The sequence below is a fragment of the Ambystoma mexicanum genome, chromosome 8 (genome assembly GCF_040938575.1).
Source record: "Ambystoma mexicanum isolate Mex_15411 chromosome 8, UKY_AmexF1_1, whole genome shotgun sequence".
NCBI classification, from domain to species: Eukaryota; Metazoa; Chordata; class Amphibia; order Caudata; family Ambystomatidae; genus Ambystoma; species Ambystoma mexicanum.
Window position 1 is genome coordinate 664,910,083 of NC_090929.1, and position 23,729 is coordinate 664,933,811.

The 23,729-nt window shown below is 44.5% G+C and overlaps 1 protein-coding gene across 1 annotated transcript in view; it reads right to left on the reverse strand.

The window, feature by feature from the left end:
- TAS1R1 (taste 1 receptor member 1) overlaps window positions 1-23,729 on the reverse strand; it is a 180,296-nt gene that overhangs the window by 48,326 nt on the left and 108,241 nt on the right. Inside the window, exon 3 of the mRNA XM_069610529.1 lies at window positions 22,001-22,213. Within this exon, the coding sequence (XP_069466630.1) occupies window positions 22,001-22,213 (213 nt within the window). The remainder of the gene's footprint in view (window positions 1-22,000; window positions 22,214-23,729) is intronic.

Sequence of the window (23,729 nt, forward strand, 5' to 3'; positions counted from 1 at the left end):
TCTCTGTGAACTTCCGTGACCACTTCTGACCACTTCGAGCAAACTCGTCAGTTTGCAACCTGTGAACTGCTCCCTGTTCTACGACAAGAAACTACTCTGATCCCTGCATCTAACTGTTTGTTCGTCAAGGTAAGGCCTTGTACCATAATCATTTTGCGTCCAATTTTTTAATTTATATCTATTTGCTAGTAGTCATCAAATTGCATCCATGTTTTCTTTTCGTTCACGACAGTACATGCAAGGAAATAGTCACATGTTCTGAGTTTAGTCAAATTATTTTTCTATTTTTTTTAAAGTTATTCAAATACTTATCCGCATGTCAATAACGTGTATAGTTCCAAGAACCAAAACAAACATTGCATTGAACCTTTTATGTGTCATTTAATTTTTTAACACATTGGTATTCATAGAGAATTGTTGATCTTTACTTTTCAGAACTTTCCACAATGCCTGCCTGTTCCATTGGCGGTTGCCCTTCGAAGACCCATAATAAATCTGAAGGTACTATAATGCATGTTTTCCCTAAGACAATAGATCAGATAAGAGAATGGGTCCGATATTGCGGATATCCACCGTCTGAGCTTGAAAGTAGAGTCCTAGAAGTCTTTGCGGACAAGAGGGGTGATCGATACCGCATCTGCAGCAGGCACTTTAGCTCAGACATGTACTCCACATCATTGCTAATAAAGAAGAAAACACCAAGAGCGAAGCGAAAATTGCTCTCAACCGCTATTCCCACTCTATTCGTCCACATCCCTCCACTGGTGAGTCAAGTTTACGGATTTAGCTCTCGGCCTTGCGGTAGTGTGTAGCATTAGCTAACAATAATTTCACCATTTATGTATCCACTCAATATGCAGGCGGAAGATTCTCCATCCGTGTCGTTATTGCAGTCATCAGCCACTTCAAGCGCCTATCGGGTAATCTTACTTAGCTATTCTGACACTTACTTGTTTTAGGCATGTAGTACTCGTCCTCTAGTCTTTGTTTTCAGTTATAATTATTGTTATCCAAAATAATGTAAGTACTGTCTTTCAGGGAGATGCTGAGGAGTCCAACGCATTGACGACAACCGTTGATGTCACTCAGATGCTCGAGGTACGTTTCCGGACAGTTCCATCGATGGAGATCATCAGATCTTGCATTCTTGTAGCGTGATTGTTACACACAATGTTTCTTTCGTTTTTAGCCATTGATATGTCCTTCTGTCGTCGCCCTCCTATGTGTCTTCTTTTTTCAATATTCTGTTCATTACTAATGAAAGTCCTATGTTTCAGGGAGTCGATGGAGCATTAGTCCAAGAAGAAGGGGGAGCATGCAGTTACGGGTCGGCGCAACAGCTTGCAGAAGTGTGCACCGCAGTTACAGCGTCCCTTGATGTTCTTATGCATTTCGAGGTATGGATACTGACAGTTCAATCAAGCGAGATCATATGACGTGATTACATCCGCTATACTTCCTTCTTTATTAACGCAAGTACTATGTTTCAGGGAGATGACGGAGCTTCTTCTACAAGAACATCACCCCTAGTAGTTGATGCAGATCTCTGGGTGGTGACACTTCCAACGATGGAGCAAATCGAATCATATTTAGATATCCGTTATTTATTTTAGACAACTGATCGTTTGTGCAGGTCTATTTAGATGAGCCGTTGACGCCTGCACAAAGTTTATGTTCTTTTTAGCAAAATAGAAAACCATACTAATGCAATTACTGTGTTTCAGGGAGTTGCTGAAGCGTCATCTTCAATAATATCATCAATGGAAGTCTATGCGGAGCCCGAGGTATGGATCTTGACAGTTCCATCTAACTAGATCAACAATGCGTGAATAATTGTCGTTTGAATGTTCTACACAATGCGTTCATTCGTGTTTTGCTATTGAGATGTACGTATTGGTATTGGTCCCCAAGTACATTTTGTGTTTTCAATATTATTATACATACTAATGAAAGTTCTATGTTTCAGGGAGTCGATGGAGCGTCAGTGCGTGATGGATGTGCTTATCATGAAAATATAGTCGTTGCAGCGCGAGAGGAAGTGGAGACATGCACACACGAGTCGGAGCAACAGCGTCCAGATGTTGAAGTTCGAGGCAAGAAAGTTTCAAAGAAAATAAAGCAAAAGAAGGTTAGTGTCCTGGTCACTATATTATATTGTTTTTCACTGTCAATAGTTCAATACTGTAAGTTGTGTTTAAACTGAACATCCCTTTTCCAATCTGTCCTCTAGTTGCGAGTGGGTGTACGAACTAGATCTACACAGACAGTGAAGCGAACGAGAGATGTTGCTTGTCAAACCTTTTGGCAGGGACTTGAGACTGGAGATGCATCGTGCCAATGGGAAGAATATGAAGTGATTGACAACGGAGCCATACCACCAACAGCCATTGATAGTGAATGTCCTCCTGGTAGTTTGGATGCAGTCGGAGATCAATTCACAGAATCCACACCCGCAAAAACAAAGAACGCGAGAAAGTTGAAGAAATTGTTTTTTTCTCCCATCGCTGGAGAAGGAACAGATGTTGCAATGGAAGAGAATGAAATGGACGACAATGAAACACCATCAATATCACTGAACATAGCGGAAGACGATATCAGAGATTGTACCTTTCATGTGAGTGACATGTCCTCAACGTTACAGGCCGAACCAGCTGGGATGCAGAGTGACAGTATAAGGAAAGAGGCCAAATTCATTGTATTCGATAGTTGTTTGATGGATATTATTATGATGATGAAATGTGGGCATTGGGTTGGTGGGGAAGTATGTGGGGAGCCATTGATTAATGTGACTCGTGCAATTCGAGGCACTAACCTTAAAATACATGCCACCTGTACACAATATCATCAGTTCTCATGGTCTGCACAACCCATGCTGGGGCAACTGCCAGCAGGCAATCTACTTTGTGCAGCGGCCGCACTTTTTAGTGGTTCAAGTTTTAAAAAGTTAGAGTATTTCTTTCAGTTTGTGGGAATCCATTTCATTGCGAAAACTCAGTTCTACAAATACCAAACCGATTATCTATTTCCAGCCATTAGCGAAGCTTGGAGAATGGAAAAAATGTCTATTGAAAGTACATTCGCGGGCAAACGGTTCAGGCTAGCCGGTGATGGACAGTGCGACAGCCCAGGATTTTCAGCCAAGTACTGCACCTACCACTTTCAGGACATGGAAAGTAAGAAAATTGTGAGTTCGGTGGTCGTGCAGGTGTCACAAAGTACATCCTCAGTGGCCATGGAGAAAGTTGGCTTTGTAGCATCATTGCAAGAACTACAATCGCGGGGAATGGTGATCGACCTGATAGCCACGGACAGACACGTTTCAATTGCCAAGACAATGAGAGAAGAGTACAAAAATATAAATCACCAATTTGACGTATGGCATCTTGCAAAAACAATCAATAAAAAAATGTCGGCTGCAGGTAAAAAAAAAGATATGCAAGGTATTTCACAGTGGTCCAAGTCAATCAGCAACCATCTTTGGTGGAGCTCAAAAACATGTGAAGGGTCGTTGGAAATTCTACTGGAAAAATGGCGGTCAGTAATGCTGCACTGTACCAACGTTCACCGCTGGTCGACAAACCAACATTTCCACAATTGTGAACATGGCCATTTGTCCACAGAGGAGGCACGGAAGAAGAAGTGGTTGATTCCTTCGTCACCCACTCACAAAGCCATTGAAAAGATTGTATTTGATAAAACTATAACAAGAGATTTGAGGGGACTCACGGAATTCTGCCACACAGGAGATTTGGAGGTGTTCCACAATATGTGCCTAAAGTACAGGCCAAAACGATTGCATTTTGGCATGGAGGGCATGATAAATCGGACTCTTCTAGCGGTCTTGGCACATAACCATAATGTTGGCCGTCAACAAAGTAGGACGACCGGAACTTTAGGGACGCTTCGCTACAATAAGGCCTTCACTAAAAGAAGTAAACAATGGGTGATCAAACCAGTGTTTGAGGATATGCAATATGAGTTTATTGAGAGACTTATCGTAGATGTCCTCGATAGGCACATACATGGAGTGGTGAACGAACCTATGCAGGGGACAACTGCATTGCCACCCAACATTGCCTCTGTTCCATGTCCACCTAAAGCAGAGCTCATTGAGAAATACACATCACGGTTTAAATGATTGTAATTTGATTGTCTGTTCTCTCGAGTCTCCTCATGTCGCAGGCCCATTGAATATGTGTATCTATGTAATGTGTGTAATGTGTAATTGAAAGTGATTGCTGTAGCTAACTAGGAATGTGTGCTCGCTCGTTCAAAGTGAAGGTCAGCTGCTTTGATGTTTTGCTCGGGTGCCGGAATGGCCCACGACTCAGTATAAGGTTCTATTGTTATTTGACCTTGACAGGCCGGGACCATCCCGAAAGACTTCTTTTTGGCGGTGTGGTGGAATAACGTAAGAAACGATAACGAATAAAATTTCAGAAACGAAAGCCACGTTCATTAGAAGAAGTAACGTCGGCATAGAAGGAGTGGTATTTCGGGGCTGCCCTAAACACAGACACAATGGAAAATGCAAATATAATGTAAGTAACTTTTGATGAGTTTATACCGCAATTTAATTACTATACAGTGGCTTTGAAGACGGGTTAAGTTGTACTTGTTCGATCTATGTGGCATATTGTTTTGTACCGCGCACTATCTATCTTTTACGGAAGCACCTCAAAACCTGCACTGCCTCACTGTCAACCCCTGCACTGGGGGACTGTCTCAGTATCCTACAGCCCCCCCTTCCCAGCACTTGTTCTGCACTTACCTTGCACTTGTCACCAGCTAGCCCTATGTATTTATTATTTTATGCTACTTACCTTGTACTCCACTTCCCCCCCCGCCACGCCTTCAAACACTTGTGTACACCCAGTAGCGCTGTCCTAGCTATGAAATGAATAATTTTAATAAAGATCTGATGGTGAGACTAATTTCATTTTTTATGTTTTTAAAACAGGTACATCCTGCATTATTGTCTGTGTCACGAGTACCAGACACCGGCGGACGGTTTCTTTAACCGCCAGTTGCTTCTCCGAGTGAACAACGTTACCACCCTGACCATTTTATGGGACGATCGCCAAGTACAAGTATGCCCTTACGCGGTACTAACGGTTAGATGCAACATACATACCGTTGTGGTGGCCTAGTGCCTCGTTGTTGGAACAGCCATGCGATTATCAGTGCGACCGAAGAGCTTATTTTTATCGTAAACCAACACCCTGTGTACTGCACACGAACATCGCTTCCCTCAAGACGAACTATTTTGGATCGAGAGCAAAGAAAAATGCAAATCGCTGAATATTGTCTAAACATTTGATGTCCAATAAATGTACTTTGCCAAATGTACAATCTTGCCGTTTGCTTTTAAACCACAGTTTCACATTCCGAATTGTGGCGCTGTATTGTGAGATGATCTAAGACCCTGTGTACAGCAAAGGAACATCGCGTTCCTCAAAACAAACTTTTTGGAACGTGAGCAAATAAAAATGCAAACCGCTGAATATTCTCTAAACATTTGATGTCAAATAAATGTACTTTACCACATTTACAATCTTGCGGTTTGATTTAAAAGTACAGTTTCATATTCCGAATTGTGGCGCGCTGTGTTGTGAGCTGATCTGTGTTGGTTTCCGGGTTCTGTGTGGAGTCGCGTAGAAGACGCCTGGGCGCGTTTGCCTACGCAGCACAGTCACGTCACGGATAGAGGCGGGGAATATGAATGTTTTGATAAAGTCTGTTTCAGGGGCGGGGGATTTCATTTAGTGCCGCAAAGGCAGGTGAGCCAGGTCGATGGGCCCAAATGATAGGATTATCACAAAATGGAGGCTGATTTTGAGTGCGATAATGGGCGAAAAGTCGGGTAAGGTCCATAGGAAAGTTTTCTACGATCTACCGATTTATGCTTAAAAACACATGGCCGAACCGTAGGGACAATAAAAAAAAAGTCCCGGAACTATCCTTTAAGGTGTTCGATTCAGAAAAGGGTGCGTTGGAATGTCAGAGTATCCTACGGGATGAGATAGGGAAGGTTTGTGAAATGGTTGAGAATGGCTGGGATGGAAAACAGAACACAGCGGATTGTGGGAATTGTAGTATTTTGTCTAAGCAAGTTGGTGTTTCAATAGATGACAATCAGAGGGATGGGATTGGTAGGGTTTGTGGAGCAAATGAGAGTAACTGGTGTCATGGAGTGAACAGAGGAGATTGTGGGAATCATAGTGTTCTATGAATGCAGTATACTGGGGTTTCGGGGAATAATAATTAGAGGGACATGAAGAAGAATAACTGGGAGTATTAGGATAGGGAACAGGAAAGCAATGATTCTGAGAGAGGTGTTTTTGATCCTGATGGGGTTCGTGCTCCTAGGGTATTTATCGGATGTGAATGGGTTATTGGTTTTACCTTTGGGTTACGGAGATTCAATCGGTGGAAGAGATGATGAGCAGGAATAGCTTATAAAAGCTTCAAGGACTTGGTTCCCCTCGCCATCCTCCCTGTGATGGTGCTGCGTCTCGCCTGTGGTATTCCCCAAACATAGCCCTGGGTTCCCCAACCAAGGTCATCCTACCCCACTGGTCCACCCCTAGGAACTGGATCCAACAGCGATGGCCATGTCCTGGCCACCTGAATAAGGGATTCTCAAGGTATAACTGGGAGAATACCCTCAGGTTTCTCACAGGGCACCATACTTCGAGTTATCCTGTTCAGTAATTTATACAAATGTTAGCTGATTTTACCACGGGTGGTATTGCCTCCCTGACCTCTGGACACTTGTTCGAGCTACACTCTTCTCTCTGGCAGGTGTGAGCTGATGAGGACCTGACCTTCACACAACATGTGTTTCTTGTTGATTTAGATAAAACTGTGTCTGCCGTCTTGGATGTACCCTTTGTCTGTACTTTTCCAGTGTTGGTCCGAACATGCCTTTCTCCGCCAACCTTGGCAATCTGTGCACTTGCTATCTGTGCTGTACAGGCGTATAGCTCTCCTGCTGGCTTAGCGAGACAGGGTCTCTTTGCTATCGTATTGCTTTCCAATGTCTCCCATTCACCAAACGTGACTGCATCCTCATTCTTGATTTCCATGGCCGCTCATTTGAATTGCTTTCTGGATTAAGCAAGTGTTTATGTTTATTACTGTGTGACCTGCATTTCGGCATAGGAAAGAGAAGGGCCTCATTACGAGGTGGGCGCAAAGGGATACCGGGCACCGTTAAGGACATCGATGCCGGTAATCCCTTTGCACCCTATTCCGAGGTCCCTTAGCGGGTCCCTTCCTTAACGCCTGGTTTTACCAGGTGTTATGGACGGGGCCCGTTAAGGGACTTCAGAGCTAATAACGGTACCACAATTTGCGGTACTGTTATTAGCGCCTTCCCCATTCCCATTGAGCCCTATGGGGGCTGAAATGGGAATGGGGAATGGTTTTTTCAATGGAGACTTACCGGTCCCGCAAAGGTCGGAATAGACCGGTAAGTCCCCATTGAACGAGGGCTGACTCGGTACCGGTATTGGAGGTAGTCATGGCGCTAACCTACCTCCAACCTCGTAATGAGGCCCAGTGTGTTTTCTACCTTAATGATTGTAAGCATGTTCTTTGTGTCTAAATGCAGTTTGACCAAATTTTCATTTCTCTTCGTGCTTGGATGCATGTGTTTCGTGTTTAATGCGCCTACGTGTGTTGACCTCAGCTGTGATGCCATTTGTCTTCTTCGTGCCTGTAACAAGTCCATGGGTTCGATCGCATGCAAGTTTATTGTTTCGGTGACGTCATCTTGGTGGTGTCTGTACGGTTGTTTCAGGGAATAACATCTCTTGCATCGTCGATATAGCGGTGGTGAGGAGGTACACGCTATGAGCGAAGTGCGCCATTCATGCCTATACCGTTGAAACAGGGGAGGGCCGAAGCAATGATGGACACGTATATTTGCCTTTCTTCATAGGTAGGGGTCGTTACTGCAGGATAATGCACTACTTCCTTTTCTTTTCTCCCTACATAAACGATAGTAACTTTAGAGCCCATATCAACGGATTCTATTGTGTGCTAGGTAACATTCCACTTTGTTAGAGGCCCTGCCTTCAATTCCCGACCACTAACTTGGGCACAATTACCTATCACCCAATAAAGCCGGTTGGTACGAGCTCTAAAGCAGCTAAAGTCCTTAGTGTCAATAACAGCATATCAATGCCCCAGTCACGTTCAAGGGAGGGGCTGGGTTGTGTTTATATACAACTGGCAGATGACATTCAGCAGTAGAGTCTATGCAGTATCAAAAGCCTTTGGGGACAAGCAAATGTCTCAGTATTCGACCAAAAGTAAAATGGCACTGAAAACCTTACAACCATTATAACACATTGCTGCTTAATACACAATCTACTCAAAGATGGTGGCTTGGAGTTCACAAAGTATGAGATACAATGGATAGCCTGTACATACAAAGAGGTCAGCTGTCATGAATGACACATTTAGAGGGACATGAAGCAATAAAATAACATGCAGCCTTAGGTAATCAAGTACTCATTAAAAGGGGACAGAAGATAGTCAGTGTTGAAGGTCACCAATGTAAAATGTGAGCTCTACAGGAAGTTAGCAATAAGGTTCATGCACACTAGACCAGGCTGGAATGTCTTCTGTATTTTCAGATAATAGGTTTGTGGTTGGGCTCTGTGATTACTGTATCTTTACCAGCGAGAATATAGAAGATCCGAGTAGCGGAATACTTCTATAAATTATGGCCTTGTGATGCTGATCAGGTCGTCCATATTATGCATCACTGAATGCGGCATAAAAGAGAGCTTCCAAACCATGTCGCAAAACTGACCATGCAAGGGGGGTCTATGCATAATTATTTTAATTGATTATAATATTTAACTTCTTCAATATGTAAATAGTACAAAGGGGTCAGGCTTGTGGATCAGGGATGTGAAGGTGAACATAAAAAGTAGATGCAGACATAGTCGTTGCATACCCAAAGTTGGCACCCCCACGGGAGTATGCCACCAGATGCATATCGAGAGGGTCATTACAGAAGCTTGTCCATAATTCTGCCCCCTATTCATTACGGAAACTGTAAGTGTCTGCTGCTCTGCAGGAGTACATTGTGAGTACTGGTTAAACCCTCTGCTCAGCCCCACACTACTACTAAACCAGCAGTGATCCCAGTCAATGCCCAAAACGCATATCTCCTTCGCCTCTTCTGGTAACATAGCAGAGACCAGGCTTTATCTCCTGGAGGGGCATGGACTGATGATAGTAGCCACCCGAACAACTTTTGTAAAATGAGTTGATAGCCAGGGTGTTCAGGTAACATAACTGGCAACAATGTCAATAGTTCAATGGTATGTCTTGTAGAAAAGGTACTGAAGGTGGCCTTAAAATTAGCTATGGCGCCAGAATGTTATCCAGGAAGACAGGGCTTCTTCACAGTGCATACAAGTATTGCCTTTAGTGCTTGACAGCATTGACCCAGGCTTCTATGGGCTTTTGCTGTGGTCGATCCAATGTCGAAATGTTCAAGTCGATGCAATCCAAATGGCACCTCCAGAATCCTGCAGGATCATGGCTCCAGAGCCACAGCCAGAAGAGAGGCTTTGGTCGACAGCAGTTCACACCCACTATTCCCTGGGGATTGTTAGGGGACAGAGTCTGCTTCTGTCATGCCCCGATTTGGCAGACGCCTGTGAGATCGCTGGTGTCTGAACCGCCATTGCTAGCGCTGTCACGTTTCACCAGCGATGCGCTTTAGCGGTCTAGTTGTGCGGACACTGCCCGCCGGAAAGTATATTGTTCCTCCCCTTCCAGCGGACAGCGCGTTGCAACCCTTGGCTTGGCGTTTTGCTTTTTCCTCTTTGGGAGGCTTCACTAGTGTTTTTCCCTTTCTGTACACACGGTACGCTGCTTATCTCGCTCTGTTCTTTCCCCGCTTCAGCGCCCTTTTCGCTGTTTCTCCCTCCTTTCCACTCTCTCCTTGCTTGTGGCTCCTCCCAAGCTCGCTGCTCCTTGCCTCCCTCTTCCTTACCTTATATTTGCTCCTTGGCTTTCTTCTGTGCTTCTCACAATCCCAACTTCTCGTTGACACCCTCGTTCCTGATTCAACACCCCGACGCATACATCTACATTGCTGTTTCTCCGGGAACTGTAACGCTCACCTGGTTCCCACGGAGGCGCGGCGTCGAAGGCGCAGAACTCTGAAGATGGACAGGAAGGGCCCCTCTATTCTGGCTTCCCTGGCTCGTTGGATACCCTCCTGTGCGTGAAAAGGGAGTATTACCAACTGTGGAACAATGCTCAAGCCTCCCACTCCCTTCCAACCCTCCACGATACCTCTTCCACGATTCCCCGTGAAGCCTCACCTTAGGGTTTGGAAGGATGAGCTCTCCATCCTGCTCCTGATGCAGGGGCGCGTTGAAACCCAGTTACTTCACTGGATTGAGGATTGATGGGAGTTCAGGTAAGCTTGACTGTTCAGGTAAGGCGCTGTAAAAGTTCTGTTCAAAAGTTCAAGCTTAATAATGTTCGTTGTCTAATTGCAGCAAGCGCTAATGCTTATGTCTTTTTCCCCTTAGGGGCCGGGGTTCGGAGTGCCGGAGATATGGCGCCGACCCGAAGTGAAACAGTTCTGGATGAGCGCTCAGGTAATGTCTTTGCATTCGCTCATTCAATGTCTTTGTCTTTTTTCCCCATAGGGGCCGGGTTCCGGAGATGCCAGGAAGCGGCAGGACCCGAAATGCAGTGGGAATATTCCAACAGGTAAGACTTAAAAGGAAACTGAGCTTTCCTTATTCCTTTTCTCCCTCTCACCTTTGTTCTTGTCTTTTTTCCTCTAGGCGCCGGGGGGTAGCTGAATCCGGAAGATCGCTGCTGAAGATGGAAGCGCCTTGCAAAGGTGAGTAAAATGCAGCGCTGCCGCGATCGAAACAAAATGCCTTTAAATGATGTCTTCCTTTTCAGGGCCGTTGGAGAAATGACTCAGGGATGCAGATTTAGCAGGTAAGGGCTTTTCTTCTCCTATTCTCTTCCTTTCTCCCCTTGCAGGTGTTCCAGGGTGCTGGCGGGCGTGGCTGAAGTCAGGATGCAGGAGCTGACACGGTGAGCGTCCAGCTGCTAGGTGCAGAACAACGCGAAGCACGTGGGGCTGTTCGGGTGGGGTTTAAATAGCCTTGGAAGAAGTTCCTGGTATGTATCCTTCCACCAATCAGGTATGTATCCTTCCCCGACCACACCCGGGTGGTGAGGTAGTCCTACAGGTAAAGTAGTCCCTTTCAGGCCTCCAGAGGGCCTGGATGAAGCAGCAAGGTCTGCATCAGGTAAGTGTGCACCCAAGCACTTAAACACATATCCTCTTCTTTGAGCCTGGCGCCTAAGGCGCCAGGACTGGGGTCCGCTATGAGCCTGGCGCCTAAGGCGCCAGGACTGAGTCCAAAGGGCCCCGACTTGGGCCCGCTGAGACTTCCCTGGGGAAAATGATGTCTGCCTCTGGGGTTGCTGGGCCCGGCCTGGCTCCTTGGAGGTAGGCATCATGACAGTACCCCCCCTCAAGGCCCCTCCCAAGGTCTTTTCCTCTGGGGGTTTTGGTTTGTGCGGGAATCTTCGATGGAATCGTTGAATTAATCGTGGTGCGTGAACATAGTTACTGGGTTCCCAAGATCTTTCCTGAGGTCCATATCCTTTCCAATCAACAAGATAGAAGAGTTTCGACTTAACTATCTTGGAATCTAAAATGTCTTTCACTTCGAATTCTAATTCTCCATCAATTTGGACAGGGCCTGGGGGCTCAGACAGTCTGGTTCCAGGTTGTACTGATTTTAGAAGAGATGCGTGAAAAACGGGATGAATCCGCATGTTGGATGGTAAATCGAGTTTAAAGGCCACTGGGTTGATAATAGCTTTGATGGGGTAAGGCCCAATGAATCTGGCATTAAAAGTTTGCTGACCCTTGAGGGGTAGATGTTTAGTTGCTAGCCATACCTGATCTCCTACTTGGTAAGGAGGAGTTTTACTTCGGTGCAAATCAGCGTTTTCTTTATACTTTTTCTTGGCTTGCTGTAAGTGGGTTGTAGCTTCTTTGAAGGCTTTGGTTATTGTGGAATGTAGGTGATTTACTGCAGGCATCTCCAGGGTCAGAGGTGGATCTAGGTCAGAGGTCCGAGGATGGTGACCATACAGGGTCTATATATATAAAAAGGAGTCTGTCCGGTTCCAGAATGCACTGAATTGTTGTATGCATATTCTGCAATCCAAAGGATGTCTTTCCAATTTAACTCGGATTGGTGTAACATGCACCGCAGATATTGCTCGAGAGTCTGATTGGTTCTCTCGGTTTGTCCGTCGGTCTGGGGGTGGTGGCTGGTGGATAACCGCACGTCTATTTGTGCTAGTTGGCAACATTTCTTCCAAAAGTGGGAGATAAATTGACTTCCACGGTCTGAGACTAATATGGAAGGGAAACCATGTAACCGCACTATATTTTCCATAAATTCCTTGGCCAAGGTGGAAGCTGACGGCAATCCTTTTAAAGGGATAAAATGGACCATTTTGGAGAATAGATCCACTATTACGAGAATCGTGTTGTAACCACCACAAGGAGGCAGGTCAGTTATAAAGTCCATTGACAAGGTGTGCCAAGGTGCTGGTGGAATGTCCAAAGGTTGAAGTAGGCCGGCTGGCCTTTTCTTTTGACTCTTATTTTGGGCACAGATTCCGCAAGACAACACAAATGATTTTATGTCTTTTCTCCAAGAAGGCCACCAGAAGTGGCGTTTGATCTTTTCTTCTGTTTTCGCGATACCGGGGTGTCCTTCCATTAATGATTCATGATGACGGGTAATGACAAGTTCCTGCAATTCTTTACTTGGCAGAAATAACCGCTCTTGGAAGTAGGGTAAATCATCCTTAACGGTGTAGTGAGGACCCTTTTGACTCCATTCCAGTAAGGCAGAAGAGTCAAAAAGCTGTTTTACTTGAGCTTGGATGTCCTCAATGGTTTGCAATGAAGTCAAGCCCAGAATTCTTTGTTCCGGTATGATTGGCACAGGTTCTAAACTCGAATTGGGTTCTTCCATGCCTATCTGGGATAAGGCATCTGCCTTACCATTCTTGCAACCAGGGCGATAGGTAATTACAAAATCAAATTCCGCAAAGAATAAAGCCCATCGGAGTTGTCGCGAAGATTGAGCTTTGGCCGTCTTTAAATACTGCAAATTTCTGTGGTCCGTAATTACGGTGATGGTGTGTCTTGCACCGAGAAGATAGTGACGCCAAGCCTTGAAAGCTGATTTAATAGCCAGTAGTTCTTTGTCGGTAATTGCGTAATTGAGTTCAGGTGGAGAGAATTTTCTGGACCAAAAGGCTACAGGGTGTAGTTGGTTAGTTTCTGGGTCTCTTTGCGACAGGACAGCTCCCATGGCCGAACTGGATGCATCGGTTTCCACGATGTAAGGGAGATCTGGGCGCGGGTGCTTCAATACAGGTGCAGAGGTGAATTTGGTTTTCAGGTCCTGAAAGGCTTGTTCAGCCTCAAGAGTCCATTCAAAGTGTTTATTTTTCTTTAGGAGAGCTGTGATGGGTTGAACAGTTCGAGAAAATTCCGGGATGAACCTTCGATAGAAATTGGCAAAGCCAAGCATGCTTTGCACTCCCTTCACAGAGCTAGGAGATGGCCATTTGAGAATGGCGTCCACTTTCCGCGAGTCCATTCGGATTCCTTGAGGTGTCAGGATGAATCCAAGAAACTCCACTTCTGTGGTATGAAAAACACATTTTTCGAGCTTGGCAAATAATTTGTGCTGGCGCAATTTCTCAAGAACTGCCCTAACATGGTTTCTGTGATCAGATTCTGAGGAGGAATACACCAGGATGTCGTCAATATAAACAATGACACAAACATCGATAAGTTCCCGAAGAACATCATTCATGAAGTACTGAAAGGCGGCAGGTGCGTTGCACAAACCGAAGGGCATTACTTGATATTCGAAGAGCCCAAATTTGGTGCGGAATGCAGTCTTCCACTCGTCGCCCTCTTTTATACGTACCAGGTGGTAAGCTCCTCGGAGATCTAGCTTGGTGTACACACGAGCATCTTTTACTTGGTCGATAAGCTCAGGTATCAGGGGCAAAGGGTAACGATTCTTAATCGTTATCTGATTTAGGGCGCGGTAGTCAATACAGGCCCTAAGGTCTCCTTCCTTTTTAGGTACGAAGAACAAAGCGGAAGAGACTGGTGACTTTGATGGGCGAATGAAGCCATTGGCCAGGTATTGATCCAAATACTGGCGCAAATGCAGGTTCTCAGGTTCAGTAAGAGCATAAATCCTACTACAGGGTAGTTGTGCATTGGGTACCAAGTCGATTTGGCAATCGTAAGATCGATGGGGAGGTAAGGTGTGAGCCTGCTCTTTCTGAAAAACGTCTTGGAATTCTTGGTATTCAGATGGTAGCTGTACAGGGGTGGAAGTCACAGAGGCTAGACCCATAGCTGGATTCCTTGGGTAACAGGTTGGTTCACAATCAGGAAAAGTTATCTTCTTTGCTCGCCAGTCTATTCTCGGATTATGTGTTTCTAACCAAGGGATACCAAGAAGTACTTGAAATTGTGGGGCCTTGATCACATCAAACACGATTGCTTCCCGATGTCCGTCCTGACCCACCAGAGTGATTTCAACTGTGGAATGCGTTACAGGCCCTGAGGCTATTTCGGTTCCATCAACTGTAGTAATTACATCTTGGGTTACTTTCGGGCGGAGAGGAAGCTTAATCCTGGAAGCCAATTCACGGTCTATGTAATTTCCAATAGCTCCACTGTCTATGTATGCTTTTATAGCATGCAACTGCTGAGGCTGTTTTGGGTTCACAAGCACCATTGGCATGACAAAATGCGAGGTCAAAGAGTTTGTTTTCAAGCTCGGCAAGCTGACCCCTACACTTGTCGGGCTAGGTCGTTTCCCGAACCAGGTGTCAATAACTCGTTATCAGTGGCTCCAACCACCTTCTTGGGTGGTTTAACTGGACAACTTTGAAGAAAGTGACCGGAAGTTCCGCAATACAGACAAAGTTGCATTTGTCGCCTTCTCTCTCGTTCCTTCTGCGTTAATGGTCCTTTAACATTGCCAATTTGCATAGGTTCGGAAACGTCAGTACTCTTGGAGTTAACGTGGGTCTTGATAGGTACTCTGGTTTCATACTTGAGCCGATCTGCTTTTCTATTTTGAAGTCTGTGATCAAGTTGAACCACTAAGTCTATGTAGTCTGCGCAGGCCTGGGGTGGATCTACTATCTGAGCTATAACATCTTTAAGCTCTCCGCGCAGGCCTCGATGAAACAATGTGATCCTTTTATTTTCAGGCCATCCGGTTTCCACAACTAGTCTATTAAAGGTGGCGATATAGGACAAAAGATCCTGATTACCTTGTCGTAAGGATAGCAGTTCGTTGTCAAGGGCCTGTCCCTGCGAGTGTCGAGCGAACAATCTTTCCATGCTGGCCTGGAAGCCCTGGAAATCCCGGAGAATGGGATCATCCTGATTTACCAATGGAATAGACCAATCGGCAGCACAGCCACTGAGGTAAGATAGTACAAAGGCTACTTTGGTCTGGTCGTTGGGGAAGGCCCCGGGCCTGCATAAAAAGTGTAAACTGCATTGGTTCATAAAAACGGCATATTTCTTGGGATCCCCCGCAAAACGTTCCGGCGGGGCCAAAGGCATGTGTCCAGGTAGATTGATTTGTACCGGGTTATTCGAACCCATTGTTGTAGAAATATCTCCGGAAACAGGTAAAGGAGTGTGCTCTGCCTGGCCCTGCAATAACCTTTTGGCCAGATCATCAGTTCTTTCCTTGGATAGGATTAGTTCCCTTCTGAGAGCATTAGTCTCCTGGCGGGCTGAGTGCACTTCTGCCCGTAATTCCCCTAAAAGATGGGCCAGCTGATCTGTCTCGGAAGTCTCCACAGCGCGCAGGTGGGAAATTGTGGTAAGGCTTCGCGTTCTGTAACGCTCACCTGGTTCCCACGGAGGCGCGGCGTCGAAGGCGCAGAACTCTGAAGATGGACAGGAAGGGCCCCTCTATTCTGGCTTCCCTGGCTCGTTGGATACCCTCCTGTGCGTGAAAAGGGAGTATTACCAACTGTGGAACAATGCTCAAGCCTCCCACTCCCTTCCAACCCTCCACGATACCTCCTCCACGATTCCCTGTGAAGCCTCACCTTAGGGTTTGGAAGGATGAGCTCTCCATCCTGCTCCTGATGCAGGGGCGCGTTGAAACCCAGTTACTTCACTGGATTGAGGATTGATGGGAGTTCAGGTAAGCTTGACTGTTCAGGTAAGGCGCTGTAAAAGTTCTGTTCAAAAGTTCAAGCTTAATAATAATGTTCGTTGTCTAATTGCAGCAAGCGCTAATGCTTATGTCTTTTTCCCCTTAGGGGCCGGGGTTCGGAGTGCCGGAGATATGGCGCCGACCCGAAGTGAAACAGTTCTGGATGAGCGCTCAGGTAATGTCTTTGCATTCGCTCATTCAATGTCTTTGTCTTTTTTCCCCATAGGGGCCGGGGTCCGGAGATGCCAGGAAGCGGCAGGACCCGAAATGCAGTGGGAATAATCCAACAGGTAAGACTTAAAAGGAAACTGAGCTTTCCTTATTCCTTTTCTCCCTCTCACCTTTGTTCTTGTCTTTTTTCCTCTAGGCGCCGGGGGGTAGCTGAATCCGGAAGATCGCTGCTGAAGATGGAAGCGACTTGCAAAGGTGAGTAAAATGCAGCGCTGCAGCGATCGAAACAAAATGCCTTTAAATGATGTCTTCCTTTTCAGGGCCGTTGGAGAAATGACTCAGGGATGCAGATTTAGCAGGTAAGGGCTTTTCTTCTCCTATTCTCTTCCTTTCTCCCCTTGCAGGTGTTCCAGGGTGCTGGCGGGCGTGGCTGAAGTCAGGATGCAGGAGCTGACACGGTGAGCGTCCAGCTGCTAGGTGCAGAACAACGCGAAGCACGTGGGGCTGTTCGGGTGGGGTTTAAATAGCCTTGGAAGAAGTTCCTGGTATGTATCCTTCCACCAATCAGGTATGTATCCTTCCCCGACCACACCCGGGTGGTGAAGTAATCCTACAGGTAAAGTAGTCCCATTCAGGCCTCCAGAGGGCCTGGATGAAGCTGCAAGGTCTGCATCAGGTAAGTGTGCACCCAAGCACTTAAACACATATCCTCTTCTATGAGCCTGGCGCCTAAGGCGCCAGGACTGAGTCCAAAGGGCCCCGACTTGGGCCCGCTGAGACTTCCCTGGGGAAAATGATGTCTGCCTCTGGGGTTGCTGGGCCCGGCCTGGCTCCTTGGAGGTAGGCATCATGACAGGAACCCAGTCTTCACGGATACTTATTGGAAGAACTATCACGGCTTACACATACCAGGGTTTTTTTGTGCGTAAGGGCTTTTTCCCCTATTCCGGCTGTTCCGGAAGGGGGGCCCTGGGTCGTTGTTACCAACTCCCACGGTGGCTTCATTCCGTGGCAAGCCATACCCACCTATAAAAAAAAGAAGCATTTGGGAGAGGAGACTACATGAACTACAACAGGAGGATTCCGATTCAGGTGAGGAGGAGGGGAGTTCACTACAAACTAGTGAAGAAGGTGTAAACGCTGACAGCTTCTACCTTAGATGCCTTCTGACTTCACCTCCATAGTAGAGGACTCTGGGAAATACTGTATGCCCAAGAGTGCTCAAGATTAATTATTTTTCTTCTGAGAGTACAGAGTTGAATCAAAGAAGGAGGGTTGTCTCCCCTTCATATAAAGGCAAACTGTCACATGTTATTGATCCAAAGCAAGCCTGCTCTAAGAGGCCCAATCCCCTCTGCTGTAACAAGTGCCCTTTGACTTCTGAAATCATACCCAGAGTGCCTGGTCTTGCAGGACATTGGGGTGTGGCGGAGCAGGAGGTTGTAGAGCCCTAGCAGAAACCAAGATGTTGACACCCCTCTCCCAGCCTACCTCTCTCCTTTTACTACTCTAATTCTGCTCCTTCCAATGGCTTGGGTATGTCAGTGCTGCATTTGAAGCACTTGTTTCTGAGGAGATCTGATAGGGAGTGTCCCTGTGCAATGAAGGAAGGTTTTACCCTTCCTCTGGAGGAACAAGCAAGGCAGCTTCCTGGTCATTGTCCCACGAGGCCATAGTGGAGGAATCAGGCCAAATGCTGATATAATCCACCCGTCATAGCTGCAGTCCTGCTCACCGAGCTGAACTTATATGATGCCAAATTGATGTGGCTGTATTACTGTATGACCTTAGTAGTTACCATGCCACAATCAGACATGTCTATATTTAAAGATTAGCAAAACAAAAGAGGTGATGGCTGGAAGGTTTAGAATAAATCTTAACCTCAGGGAACCAAGGAGGCCCAACTAGGCCAAAACATGTCTGGGGTTGATTGTATTTCCGTGCAGAGGGGACCTGGTCTAGCAGTTCGGGCTGGGCTGCGATCATTGGTCGCAGTACCAGACTGATTTGCATATGGCTGGACCCCTTTTGCAATGGCGCAGATGGGCTAAAAAACGGTGGTGTGGAAGGTTGCCCAGAGCAACACCAGTGGCACAGATTCATTCAAAACCTTCCACCCATCACTTTTGTTGTCACTATATTTAAAGATTGATGTGCCACTAGACTGACTAAGGTACACAATTATTAGGTTTTGAATTAGAGATGCATACTTGTATGTACATTAGAATTTACAATTATTAAATGTTTTGTTTATCTGTGAGTATTAATAGTTTTTTTATGTGTTATGAAGTTCTGAAGATTAACTTGATTAATCTGAAGTAAGGTATGGGTTGTTATTGGCTGGATAATGCACGGCTTCTTTTTTTTCCTTCCTAAATAAACTGTAATAACTTTAGAGCCCATATCAACAGGCTGTTTGTTTGCTAAGTAACATTCTCCTTTGTTAGAGACCCAACCCTCCAATTCCCAACCACTGACTTGGGCATAGTTCCCTATCACTCATTAAAGCCCACTGGTGCAGGCTCCAATGCTTCAGGTACTAAAGCCCATAGTGTCAACAACAGCATAACAATGCCACATTCAAGTTCAAAGAAGAGGTTGGGTGGGATTTATGTACAATGGGACTCACTTTGTGTTCTAGTAGCTGTAAGGAATGCACATGTGATTTTTGAACCAGCCCTGACCATTGCCTTAATGGCTTTGCATTATAATTGTTTTTTAAAAAAAATCTTTATTTACATAACATTAAAATCACATACAATAGAATATACTCCATGAGACATGAAAATTCCCAAAACAATCAAAGCATTTTACATAACAACTATGTACATTGCGAGATATAAATCATAGATGGCCCCCAACCGAATCCCCAACATCTCACATTTACCCACCCCACAACCCCTATTTACACATGTACAACACCAAGTCTAGTATAACTGAAGAAATTTACCCCAGATTTTCTCAAATAAACTCAATTTTCCTTCTCTCCTATAAAGCATCCTTTCTATTTCCACCAATCTCGCATTTCATTCAACCACGTCTCAATATTCAGAGTCAATACAGATTTCCAGTTTCGCAAAACAATTTTCTTACCGATCATTGCCCCTCGGAACAACCACTTCTTCTGATTTAGAGTAAGATCATCCCAAGACTCATCGCTTCCCAATATCACCATTTTGAAGTCCAAAGCAGGCAACCCCTCAATCACCTCACCACACACCCGACCAATCTCACCCCTGAACAACCTCCCAACCTGCAGTCCCACAACATATGCTCCAACGTCCCTGACACATGTATACACCTCCAACAATCCGAGCTTTCCGACATCCCCCTACTCAACATTCTCTCAGGTGTCCAAAAAATTCGATTGAGTATCTTAATCTGTCTCGACCTAGCCCCAAAGAGCACATCTTAACAAATTCACTCATCCGTCGCCACAAATCTTCAGAAATATGCGACCCAATTCTTCTACTCCACTCGTCTCTTAGCAAGTCATTACCATTATAATGCGACACAATCTCCTTATATACTCGACTGGCCAGGTCTCCTTCCCTTCCAATTGGCTTTCTTGTAAATAGACACAAATCAATTCTCTGCTCAAAGTCCACATTCCCAATCGCCCGTTTAAGCTTCATGTAATCAGATGCCTTAAAATTCTCTATGCTAAAATGCTGTTGCAATTCCCTCGCTGTCATCCAAATACCATTTTTAAACAGATCAGCCACCCAACACACTCCACTCCAAAACCAGTCTGCCCAAACTCTTTGCCCCTTCCAGTCACTTCCAGTTCATTTTTGTATAGATTCATATAGAATTCTTGAAAAACCCTATTTACCTCACCTGGATGATACGTAATTTTGTTATTCCTATCTCGAATCGCCAGTATGGCTCTCTCTGCTTCCCTCTTCCTCAACCTATAAGGCAACCATCTATCGCACTTCTCACCCTTCTCGTAATAAGCACATTTGAGAAAAAAGTTACTACGCTCACTGCGCTCATCTATCAATGATTTCAACTCCCTCCTCCTCCTTTTCAGTTCTGTCACCACTTCAACCCCCACCGGTCCAGCCATAACTTTTCTGGATAGCTCACTCAACTTATTCCCCAGTACCGCTTCCTTGTCATCAGCCTGCCTTCTCAGTCCACTAGACACAGCTATCAAGTGTCCTCTCATAGTACACTTCAGAGATTCCCAAACTATACCAGGACAAACTTCTCCCGTATGATTACTCGTCACAAAATAATCAACCTCTTTTCGCAATGTATCCACCACGTCATCTCTGCGCAATAAGGTGACATTCAGCCTCCAAAAATTACACTTCCTTAAGGAATACCTCAACTGCAGTTGCAGAGTCACATGTGCATGATCAGTTAATAGTATACTGCCTATCTCGCACGTTTTATAAGATTCTGTCATCTTGCCAGCTGTTAAAAACATATCCAGTCTAGAATACACTGAATGCGCTCCTGAATAAAAACTATACTCTCGAGAGGTCGGATGCTCCATCCTCCAACCATCCTTCAGATCATGTTCCAAAAGTAAATCATCCAAAGCCAAGCGTTGCCTGTCAACTCCCCCCTTAGCCGATGTCCCACTCCTGTTTGTGAAAGGGAGTCTAGATTAACAATGCTTCTGTTCAGCAACAGAATTACCTATATCATGTTATTTACTAAAACATTCAAAGAGTACTGGGGCTGTTACACCCTCTCAGATGGCCATCCATCACAGCAATATAAAAAATAAATCTCTGTTTTATATAAAGTTTTCGCCAAAGTACACTGTCATCATCTGGAAAAGTGTCACACATTACCCATAATGCCCTTACTGAAAGAGGCAAATGACCAATCAAGATGTAATTACCTAATACACACCACTAAACAATCCATCTTTGTGATCATAATCAGCAATACATAACTTACCCCACACTCATGCCAAACATCTGCAAGTTGCATCAATTGCAATCTGGTTCCCTTTGACAAATTGCAACTTGAGAAATGTGACACATTTAATGTAAATATATATATATATTCCAGCCAAATATTCTAAATACCCAACTTAACGGGAGGGGACTGGAGTAAAACAAGCTTTTAAAGACCCACAATTATTTTCCACATCAAAATATTTAAGTGGAGAAATCCCTCTTGATTCTCTTATAAGGTTCCAAGCAATACCATCAGTTAAAGCCCAAAAAACATATTTTGGACGAAAATATGAATCTAGTAATTATCTGGTTCTCTTAAAGAATCAATGGTTTTTATTGAAAATTGCCGCAATGACTTCATTAAAAAATAATTCTGTAATACCCACCAATGACGGTGTCCCACATCAAGGAAAAAGGTAACGCCATTTGAACTAAAGATTGTGAATGGTAAAGGATGCAGCTGTTTGTTAGATGTTTTATCAAGGTTCTACAATATAACATGAGTAGTATGGCCATCTATACTGGTTGAAAAAGTAAAGCAACATTTTTAAAAAGGGAACGAGCCATAGCTCATAAAATATCACTCTCCAACTTTACCGTGTTGTCCTTTGTGTGCCATTTTAAACCTTCTTCATTGATGTGTAATTTTGATGGGCGTTGGCTATAGGATCCAATCACACGCACAGACACGTTCTGCTCGTTCCAGTTCCACATAACAATATCATAGCCAGTAAGAGGTTCCCCGTTATCATCAAATGATATTGACTGGTTATGAAGCGTAAAGTTGACCTTTTTAATTTTTTCCAAAAGCTGAAAGAGAGAATACAGTTTGGATATTGCAAATGTAATGTTGGATAAGATACAGCATACATAATTCTTTCTGACTGGACCCCTCTATGGAAGCCTGGAACACAAGTTGGGTCTACTGGTGTATTGTGGTTTGAATCTACACTGGAAAATCAGCACCAGAGTAGCAACCACTGATGCTTGGATAATGTTCTTTCAGCCTCCCATATTTTCTTATATGCTCTGGTTTGAGCTGTACAGCCAGGACTTTGCAATACAATTTCTATTTCTTTTTTATTCATACAGTGTACTATAGTTAACAATGAACCTTTCCCACAGTGAATATAACAATCAAAATACATTCTAGATAATTATACAAAAATCAAGGTTCAATAACTTTTCCATTTTAAAACAATACATTAGATACATACATACCTTTACAATTAAAATGCATTCATAATTTCATATTACAGCTTTTTACTGCAAAACAAAACCCAGAGCCTGTAAAACTCGAATAACCTGAAAGGTTGGGTGCACCACTTCACCTGCAATTAGCCTATTCTAAAACATATCTGCGTTCATACTTCTTTCATTCTCCACACATTTACTGAAAATAACCCTTCCGGTTGCCCAGGAACCACTACAGTCCAGCAAAATGTGTTTCGATACAGTTTCTGAAAGAAGTGCTCTATATAAAAAAAATAAAGGGATGATTCAGACTGTAGAATGTGTTTAGTGTTGTTTTTTTTTCCCATGGTCGTGGGTAGGGAGAGTGGAGGACTTCATGTAGGATGGACACAATTGTGAGGGAATTATCTTGCTAAATTTTAAAGGAATTGATAAAAGTTTGATATAAACTATGCAATCAATAAGTAAAATGTAAAAAAAATGTGTTTAAGTGACTGGATTATTTTTCCGTTGCATAACTTGAACCCTACCTCCACCGGCTCCACCTGTTTCTGCTGACAGATCACTTCTCCAGTCGGATTCAGGTTCATGAGTACTCTTAGAAATGCCTGCGTGATCTTTGAACTAGGAAAGAGCCTCAGATACTTCGGGATAACTCCCAATTTTCTATCGGTGCCAAGAAAGGATTTAGCTAGTTTCAAACATTACATCCCATCTATTGTGCGAATCCAATCTCTTCTTGTAACGACTCTTTTTATGGATTCTCTGCCAAACTTGTTTCTTTACTATCACAATCCTCCAGGATTTCCATTAAACATTTCTTTAGCTTCATAAGCAATACTGAAGATTTTTTGTTTAGCAGTCTTTCTATATTTTCATATAAGGAATCTGTCCGGGAAACCAATATTGCCCTACACAATGAAATAATGCACCATTCTACATGCATCCTTAGGGACAGGATCCCCAGTTCAAACCTCAAACTGGACATGGGGAGTGATTTAGGGAGACTCAACTTCTTTTTCCACAAGCGATCCTCAACTCTTCCGCAATTCATTACCCACAGTAATGGTTGTGTATCAATCCCATAGAGCAAGGCAGGCAGAATGTGTGTTGTGTAAAATCTAATTAAGGG